Here is a 10,010-nt window from a genome sequence, read left to right on the forward strand (position 1 = left end):
CCAAGACATGAGACAAAACTTCAAAACCTTTCTCATAACAAAGAGATACAATTGATTTTTTTACAACTTCACGGTGAATTAGACATCTTTACATCGCAAATCAACCCAGCAAATGCAACCTTTCCTATAATCATACTTTTAAATTGTTATGATTTATTCGTAAAGACCTAAGTGGATTTTCTAACGAAACCCTAGAAGATTAAAATGGTGTGATTTTGAATTGGAAATAACCTTGAAATCAGAATCTGATATCACCAAACTTAATCCAAGTTCCACATGGTTTATCCTCAAATCCAATTTGACACCAAGTTTCCTGTGAACTCACAGTTTCTATCTAAGAGCAGCATCACCTCATCTTTGATTCGAACGTCGAAGAACGCTTCCATCGTGAAGGCTTCTTTCATCGTGAAGGCTTCTTTCGTGGAGATACAGAAAATAATATGGGTTAGGGCTGGCGAACGATGAGAATTAGGTAGCTAATGCATTAAACGACCGTGTTTTAATTTCAATGGCATTAGATTGTAATTATTGAGGAAAACTCAGGGTTAAATCTTATTTGTATTCCTGTTTTAATAGTTTAGATATGATGCACGGTTTGGTTCACAAAAACAAAAGGTTGAGATAATTAATTAACCCAAAAAGAAACTACGGGTTAGTGAGTTTAATTAAAAGAAAAAAGTAAACCAAACCGGTTCTAAAAGTCCTGGCCGTTACAGAATAAGTATTTAATGCGTATATAAATTTATTAATATGTAAAAACAAAAAGTGTCCATCATTGTGGATCGATTTTAGAAGTATGTGGAAATCTAAGCAGAAGTTTAACACGGTAAGTTACAGCTTCTTCCTCAGCACCAACTTCAGCGAACATGGCAATTCCACGAGCAAAGGCAAAAGCTCCTGTCCCTCCTACAACCTTCATAACCTCTTCCAATTTATGTGCCATGTCTCTGCTTCTAATACTAACACTCCCCGTGTACTCAGGACTCTCCAACGTCAAATATATAACGTTAAAATTCGAATTAGCAAAGTCTTCATGCGGGATTATAAATCCCTCAGCTTTCCCCACGATCCGAGAATTGTTATCGGGTCCCTCCGTAAGAGTACGCCGGAAAATCAATGCTCCTCCTCCTCCGCCTCCTCTGCGGTGGGTCTCCGCCATGCGTTGACTTGACCTGCGAGAGATATAGGAGGAGGACGGGATTTGGGTTTGTTGAACATAGAGAGAGAAGGAGAATAGTGATTCTGGTGGGTCGTAATCAGGAACGGGAGAGAATAAAGCAAGTAGAAGGACGACGATAACAGAAGTAGAGACGGCGATGAGGAAAATGATTCTAGTTAGCATGATGGAGAAGAAGAGATACAAGAGGAGTTTCTACCTGTTTTTTCTTAACAAACGTCAAAGGGTTTTAAAGTTAGATTAGTGATTTAGGTGTAACCACTACTTTCACAACATAACTACACCATTACTAGTTAAGAAAAAGCTACACCATCAATTTCTTGTTTTTGTCTTGAAGCTGCTATAGAGATTCAATCTTTCGTTTTTGTTTTTTGTTTTTTTGTTTTTTGTTTTCTGCTTTTGTTCTTTTTTCATGAAAGAGTATTTTCCAAAACCATATGTTTTTTCTTCAATTTATTTATTTATTTATTTTTTTTACATCGGACGGCTGATCTATTACTCAAGCTTGAGGTGGTCTGGGAAACCAGACCGGAATAAAACAACCAATGTAATACAGGTTCCTATGAAAGGATCTCGGTATATTAGTTAATGAATCAGACGATACATTTTCAGTTCGAGGAATAAAAACAATATGAGAACTCTGGGAATATGCTCTTCGGCTTCTGCAGCTCATCTAGTTCAGTGGAGAAGTTGGGCCATGCTCCTGGGTCTTGAATCATTGAGATGAGATCCTTACAATCGGTGCCAAAAGCCTGACACGTCGATAGTTGAAGCATGCACTCCATCACCCATAAAAGGGTCTCAAGCTCAAAATGAAGTGGTGAGATTCTTCGGCGTTGGTTTCTTGCTCCCAATAGTTGAGTTGCTCCTCCTGAGGTTTTCCATGTCCATCCATAACTACTAAAGAATGTGTCATGTGTCCATGAACCATCTATTAGACTTCTCTCTGAATTTGTTATGTGCTCCGGGGGTTATTCTAACTGTTTGTTCCTCTTATTTGCTGTTTTGCATTCTAATTCAGTATGTCGGACAGTTTTCAAGGAGTTTCTGTCTATTCCTCTGAAAAGTTTATCATTCTTTGCTTTCCAAATATACCACATAATCCAGGGATATGAGTTTTTATCCAACTCAGATCTTCTATGTCATTTTTTCTCCAAAAAAAAATAGTCAATGTTATTTCTTCAATTTATTTTGAGTTCTGTTTCAGTTCTTAATATATACTCCCTCTGTATTGTTATATACGAGGTTTTGGAACTTTTATTTTGTGTCAAAATATATGACTTTTTCCAAAATTCTATGCACTTGGACCTCATTTACCCTTGCATTTGACTTATTAATGATTTACGATCGAAAGTAAATTACATATTACAACAATTAAAGAATGATAGACTAGACATTGGAATAACTTTCTTAAATTGTGTGAAATCATTCAAAAGTCAAAACGTCAAGTAAAAAAAATACGGAGAGTTTATGTGTTGGTTACATGTCTGCTCGTTTTCTGATACTAATTATAACATTCAAGTAAAAGAAAATATTTTACAGTACTACACATAAACTGTAAAATATTTTCCAAAGGGTTTTAAAGTCCAGTTATAATTAGTATCAGAAAACGAGCAGACATGTAACCAACACATAAACTGTAAAACCATTTTGGGTTTCGGGAGTTCCAACCATAAATTATTTATAGTCAGTGAAATCAATTTTGACTTTTGGATGATAAATAAGAACTAACAAACAGAAACAGAGCAAGAAGAATAACCACATAATCAACTCTAAACCCTAAACTCTAAACTCTAAACCCTAAATCCTAAACCCCACCCCTTAACTCTAAATCCTAATGTCTAGATTAATTAATCCTAGGTGTATAAGTGTATATTTACTTGTTTTGTTTTGATAAAAGATTTAAATCTATTTTGGTCTTTTTATTTTTAAAGTCTATATTTGTGACAAAAAACTTTTTAGATCTATCATAAGAAATTTTTTCACATCATTAGCTTTGCTGTATACATCAAGAAACACATTAAAACCATAATATTACTGAGATACACACCAAAACGATTATTACAATTAACTATATCAGATATCTATGTTCTTTTGAGTCTATATACATTCATCATCTAAATATCTAACTATCGTATTTAATTGTAATTCTACCAGATGTTATACCTTTAGCTCTGTTCTTTTACTCAATTTTATAGTCTACTAGGGGTTGGTCCGCCCTACGGGCGGAAAAGTTTACACTAAAACTATTTTATATTAAATATATTTTAATTTATAAATTTTTTGAAAATGTACTTTATATTGCAATAATAAATATAATATGTTTTATTCTAAGTTCAAATTGTAAATTGTATTAAATTTTGTTGGTTTGATTTAAAAAAAACAACTAACATTGTTTTTTGTTAGAGAACACAAAATTTTTAAATTAACAAAAATTGAAAAATGTAATGATTTATATTTTTCCTATTTGATTTCTATTTCAATTTAATATAAGGGGTTGAAGAAAATATAAAGTAAAAATAACTAATATTTTTTTATTTCTAAGAGTATCAGATTTTAATTTTATTTCAATAACTAATTTTCTCATGATAATAAATTAATACACCCACTTCCAAGCTAAATCAACCGTAATATGATAAAATTATAAAAGTTATATTTTAAAGTAATATATTATTAGTTTCAATAATTTCATAAATAATAATTAGTATATATTATGTAACACCAATTGATGTTTTATAATATATGTTTGTTTCAGTTTATATTCAGTTTTCAATTTATAGTGAAATTTTCTTTAATTTTGAGTGTTTTACTAATTATGTTTCGTAAATAATTGTATTGTTTCTTGTAGAAATTAATCGCATCATGTTGATTGGGATTAAAAATACCTCACTCTGAGCCTAGTGGGCATTCATGTTACCCTCACATACCATGCTCTGGTGGTTTACAATAAGCTCTTGAAATGTGTAATACATTGTGTAGAATGATATTTAGGTGGATGATCAAAGTTTGAGGGAAGCCGGTTTAAACATAAGATGTAAGTATTGTATGCTTATAAATTTACATATTCGTTTTTTTCCTTAAGAATGCAGGGGAAATTGCTTTTTTCCTAATTCTGGAATTTGTGTTGTGTTGGCAGCTTCTGTGTTAAATTGCTGTCCAGAGAGAAGCATACCACACTGCAAAATTTGTAAGATCATAATTTAGCCAAGTTATAATAAGCCCGCTTGGTGATTCAATATGTTAATATAATATACACATATTTTTAATGCATGACATATTGGATATTGAAGTCGGAGCCTAACATGGATTCAAGTCGGAGCCTAACAAAGCAAATAGTTGCTAGATTGAACACATTTGAAGGACCGGAAAGTTTATGAGCTTGAAATAAAATTATACTAAAGTTAACTGAAATGTGAAAACACGTTTAAGCTGCGTGGGGACGAAATGAAAAAAAGAAAACCAGCTGCTGTTGCATTATTTTAAAAGCTGGGGTTGGGGAAAAAAGTGAATCCTCTCGGATTTTATGCCATGCGGGACTTTCTTGGTTGCGTTGAAGCCAGGTGAGAGCAAGATCTTGGTGGGTGATTTACAACCTACACTTGGGCCACCAGTTGAGTCAGCTGCATTGTCAGTAACCAACGCGGGGTTTGTAAGTCACTGACGCCACTCCAGGCATATCATCACCAGATTCACCGTTGCCTCCCTTTTATGACAGAACCATTGTGGTTATCTTTATGGTCAACTAATAAGGCTCGAGTTTTGTAAATATGTCATTTTAAACAAATTTCGGAAAGCTGCAAAGGTATTAATCGAGAGAGCTCAATGGTATACCAGAGGTGCATAGGTGATAACACATTCCCAATATATCTTTGCAAAAACACGACTGAACGGAGCAGCTCCTGGGTTAGTGTCGGCATTAGACTCCAACCTAATGCATTGTACGGTGGTATTTCGAACTGATAAAATGTTTAAAAGTCTGGGATAGCTTCTCAACTACAAAATGGATGATGTCAAATATACATACCTCTGAAAAAGCTCTTGCCAGCTGCTGTATGGAATTCTTGAGTTGGAAAACTTGAGAGGAAGGGATACAATTAATGGGTCTCCTTCTGTAAGGAATTCTGCAAAGTCAATGGAAGCTTTTCCTAGAAAACCAATTTCGAAGAACCCTAAAACAAATTTTCGAGAAAGAAAACCTTGTTGTAGCCTTCCCCATTGATTTTGCAGATTTGGAAGCCATTTTCTGAGGTGCTTATACAGTTTCAATATTTTGGCTAGGGGAAGAGAATGTGAATATGGGTACAAATAAGTGAAAAGCAGAGGGATTCTCAACAGTTTCTTGGTCTCGATTGTTGCAGTAAATAAAGGGTTTTATGAGTTGGCCCCCAACGTTACAGATGAGAATCAGAGAAGTTAGAAACACATAGAAACATAGAAGGTGAAGACTATGAGACATGCTAGGTTTCTACAAAGTTGGAGTGATGTGGCATCATACTGCTCTCTAATTGGTTGATTTAATCTGCTGAGGTGGATACTGCTCCCGGGTTAGTGTCGGCATTAGACTCCAACCTAATGCATTGTACGGTGGTATTTCGAACTGATAAAATGTTTAAAAGTCTGGGATAGCTTCTCAACTACAAAATGGATGATGTCAAATATACATACCTCTGAAAAAGCTCTTGCCAGCTGCTGTATGTTTGTCAAAGTAGACATGTGTCGCTAGATGTGGTGTTAAGGAATAAAAGACACGCATATGACGTGGGTGATCAGTTAAAGAAAGTTGAAGAGATGGTTTGCTATGCAGTTTAAGTAAATAAAAACCTTATTTAATAAGAAACCCAAGAAAAGATGAGACTTAAGACAAAGTACCTGCTATTTGCTGAGCTTGGGACTTCGTAAGCTTTTCCTCAAAACCTGAGAAGCCATGCTAGTAACTGTACACCATTGAATCATGAGCATCCTCTTTAATATAATCATGGGAACAACAAACAGTAACAACTGAGACATTAATATAAACTTGGAAAAGAAAAACTATTCTCACATACCATCCAAGAAGTTGACAACATCTGATAATGAGATTCCGTGACAAACTCATAATCATCATGTTCTTCTACCCAAGTACAATATATGAACCTATTATTGTTTATAACAACAGAACCAAATTTGTTAGTCTATTGGTGTCTGGTTGTGTTACTGGTCAAAGACTCAAAATATAATAATAATCATTGCCAATTACCTTTTGTCAGCACCAGTTCTCTCCAATATCTCCACGGATCTTGTTTTTGAGATGAGGATTGTGGAGACGAAGCATGGGACGTTTCAGTCTACTGAGGTCGAAACCTTCATTGGAATCAGTTCCAACTCCTTTGGGTACCTAGAGAGGTTTGGACTTTATTCTTCCATGTTCGTGGTTTTATGGATTTTGATTTGTACCCAGGATTTAATAAACAATAATGCGTTATTGATGCCGGAACTGGCGAGTGTGCATTCCCTTCCGAACCATCCATCCACGTGATTCACCAATGGAATCAGTTGAACCTCCTAGACCAACAGTCTAAGCCATGTTAACATTTAAGCTCAATTCCTGCGAAAAAACACAAACGATCAATACAATTTCTCAGTGGACGTTTGAGCTAGTTTTAACTCTCTAAACCAGGAACATTACGTCTTCGTTATATCCCTCTAAATAATCATTGCTCGGTAGGCTTCTGAAGCTATCCACTTTGGAAAGTATTGACCTTATTTTCATCTTGAAAAATCTGCAATAACTTGAAATCAAGAATCTCATAACAGGATTGAAAGCAATACAATAACAGCAGGTACACATAACTTATATAGAAACTATTTTACCTTAAATCATTGCCTCCTTGGATCTTCTCAATCGTAACCTGCACACAACAATGAAGAACTATTTCTTCTTACTAATGCTTTAAAAGAAAAAGAGAAGAGAGATTACATTCAAGACAGCACCAGAGTTGGAAAACTTGAGAGGAAGGGATACAATTAATGGGTCTCCTTCTGTAAGGAATTCTGCAAAGTCAATGGAAGCTTTTCCTAGAAAAGCCAATTTCGAAGAACCCTAAAACAAATTTTCGAGAAAGAAAACCTTGTTGTAGCCTTCCCCATTGATTTTGCAGATTTGGAAGCCATTTTCTGAGGTGCTTATACAGTTTCAATATTTTGGCTAGGGGAAGAGAATGAGAATATGGGTATAAATAAGTGAAAAGCAGAGGGATTCTCAACAGTTTCTTCGTCTCGATTGTTTCAGTAAATAAAAGGGTTTTATGAGTTGGCCCCCGACGTTACACATGAGAATCAGAGAAGTTAGAAACACATAGAAACATAGAAGGTGAAGACTATGAGACATGCTAGGTTTCGACAAAGCTGGAGTGATGTGGCATCATACTGCTCTCTAATTGGTTGATTTAATCTGCTGACGTGGATACGCTAGCTGATACTCTTATCTCCCTTTTACTTATTATATTATATGATACAGTTTGTAATAAAGCCTTCAGATAGGTAAAGGTTGTTTCTAATCTTCATCAAAATAGAGTTTGTCTTATTATGTCTCGATATATATTGGAATCATGGAATATACTAGGTGATTTTACCCTTTTGTTAGACTTTATCCATCTGGTGATTTACCCTTTTGTTCGACTTAATCCATCTATCCAATTAGTTGAACATTCAAAGTACTTTTCTTATTCGCGATTCAATTGATGAAGTTTGATGTCATTTTTTATTTTATTGCTTTGAACATTGACTTTTCGAAAACCAAGAACGAAGCGGAAGAAAGCTACTGAATCTAAGTTGTCTTACGAATGCGTTATGAAGCATCATGTCAATGATGTATGTATTGAAAGTTTTTCTTAACAACATGTTTAGTGTAATTTATGTTTCATGTAATATATTACATTAATTTGATATCAATAAAGTTACGATGTTATAAAGAAAAAATAAAGATATGTTTACTTCTCATCAACTATTTTTTTTCGAAATTGTTCCCGGAAAAAAAACTGTTATAGTTAAGGGCCTAATTTTGTTTATGAACAAATATTAATGTGCTTATTTAATGGGCCTATTCCATAAACGAAAATATTATTTATTTGGCAAAGTAATGGATCTTAAAAAGCTAACAATTGATTTTAGATGGGCCAAATGTGTTTAATATATTTTCACAAAACTTTTACGTATATAAATCCCATAATTTTTTTTGATATATTTAATAAAATATAAAGCACAATTATTTTGGTTAAAAGTATTTTTTAATGTTATTCATCCTAATGTTTAATATGAAATTTCTAAAGCACAATTAAGCATGTATAGTTTTCAGTAATACACTTTGATACTACAATGTTAAAAATGTAATGAAACTAAAAATTAATAAATTATTTTAATCTAATTTATTTTGGTTAAAATTATTAGAAATTTATATCAATTAAACCAAATAATTTTTATAATCTAAATTAAAAATATAAAATTCAACAAAATCAACTCCTTAATTTAAGAAAAATAATATAACAGTTAATCATTAAGTCAAACAACTAAATGACTACATAGAAAACATTATACATTAAAATTTAACACCAGGAACAACATGTGTTATAGCACAAATCAATTATATAATTATAAATATAATATAACACAAAATAAAAACAAAAAATTCGGAAATCATATAATATAATCTGAATAAATTTAATGAAAATTTTGCAAAACAATATCCACGCACAACGCGAATCCGTATCATTATTTAAAGGAAAGTAAGTTTTTTAATGTTTGTGCACTAAGCTAAAACATCATATATTATGAAACGAATGGAGTATATATTGATTTGGTAACCATTTGTTGGAAAATGGTTATAGTTTAGCAACAAAAGGTCCTAACACGTAAGGTCTTTTAGGATTATATTCTTAGCGTTAGATTGTAGATTTAGATTTTTATTGAAATAAATTTACATATCAATGTTAAATAATTTATATTTTATATATTTTGGTATTTGATACAATAGTTAATTGAGACTTGTTGGTTATCAAGTACACATTTAGGTTTTGGGGTTTCAGGTTTAGGGTACGTAGACGTATAATGGAGTCTACTCAGCTTTAGGGTATAGTAGACATCTTTTGTAGTTTACTAGGATTTGAGAGTATAAAAATAATTTTAAATAAATTTAGTTATTTTATGAAAAATGTGAAATTATATATTGAAATTATTAAAAAAAATAAAGAAGGAAAATTAAATTTATATATTAATTTTTCTAAAACAATGAAAAACAAAAAAAATTAAATGATAATCTTCAATTTGAGATTACAAAAATCAAAATAATTTGGATTAATTTTAGTTTTTGTATGAAAAAATTAAAATGATAATTTTCAAATCAATATTCAAAAGAATGTAAGATCATTTATTAAAATCATCAAAACAGTAAAGAATAAACAACAATAATGCAATTATCATAGTAGACTTCCAAAATAGTCTACTATGTGACTTACAGTAAAGTAACTCCAAAATTTTAATCTTAGTAGGCTTCAAAGAAGTCTATAGTATCGTAAAGTTTAATATAGTTACAATTTTTGTCTCCAATATAAATAAAATTTACACAATTTCTCTCTAAAATAGTTGCACAAGTTTCTAAAACTCTCTTCCTTCTCTATAAAACTCTCTCACTTCTCTCTAAATTGTTTGAATATGAAGAAAAACTTTTGTTTAATTTATTAATTTTTTCTTTCTTTTTTTTTAGCAACTGGATAATTCATTATCAGAAAAAAAAAAGAAGGAAAAAGGCCTCAGGACCAGGAGATTACAGAATTTTGGAGACAGGCTTTTGCCAAAGAGT

The 10,010-nt window shown here is 32.3% G+C and overlaps 1 protein-coding gene and 1 long non-coding RNA gene across 15 annotated transcripts; both read right to left on the reverse strand.

Annotated features, from left to right (window-relative positions):
* Positions 1-729: 729 nt before the first annotated feature.
* LOC106326413 (dirigent protein 2) lies at positions 730-1,395 on the reverse strand. The gene has a single exon (XM_013764400.1). The coding sequence runs from the start codon at positions 1,340-1,342 to the stop codon at positions 773-775; it is 570 nt and encodes a 189-aa protein (XP_013619854.1). The 5' UTR covers positions 1,343-1,395; the 3' UTR covers positions 730-772.
* A 3,142-nt stretch (positions 1,396-4,537) lies between these two features.
* On the reverse strand, positions 4,538-7,600 carry LOC106322565. 14 transcript variants are annotated; one of them, XR_001266467.1, is made up of 8 exons: positions 7,028-7,600; positions 6,843-6,936; positions 6,414-6,761; positions 6,223-6,310; positions 6,047-6,111; positions 5,374-5,896; positions 5,009-5,286; positions 4,538-4,928 (listed from the first exon to the last, which is right to left on the reverse strand). It is a non-coding gene; the product is annotated as an uncharacterized LOC106322565 (long non-coding RNA). The 14 variants fall into 14 exon arrangements; XR_001266466.1 differs by having other exon boundaries at positions 5,374-5,746; positions 5,843-5,896; positions 6,047-6,310; XR_001266464.1 differs by having other exon boundaries at positions 5,374-6,310; positions 7,028-7,065; positions 7,284-7,600.
* Positions 7,601-10,010: the final 2,410 nt, after the last annotated feature.

This window comes from Brassica oleracea, chromosome C2, assembly GCF_000695525.1.
Source record: "Brassica oleracea var. oleracea cultivar TO1000 chromosome C2, BOL, whole genome shotgun sequence".
Taxonomy (NCBI): domain Eukaryota; kingdom Viridiplantae; phylum Streptophyta; class Magnoliopsida; order Brassicales; family Brassicaceae; genus Brassica; species Brassica oleracea.

What these genes read in the sequence shown, in the direction of transcription:
- LOC106326413 (XM_013764400.1), bottom strand. Translation starts at nt 1,342, where the DNA reads ATGCTAACTAGAATCATTTTCCTCATCGCCGTCTCTACTTCTGTTATC.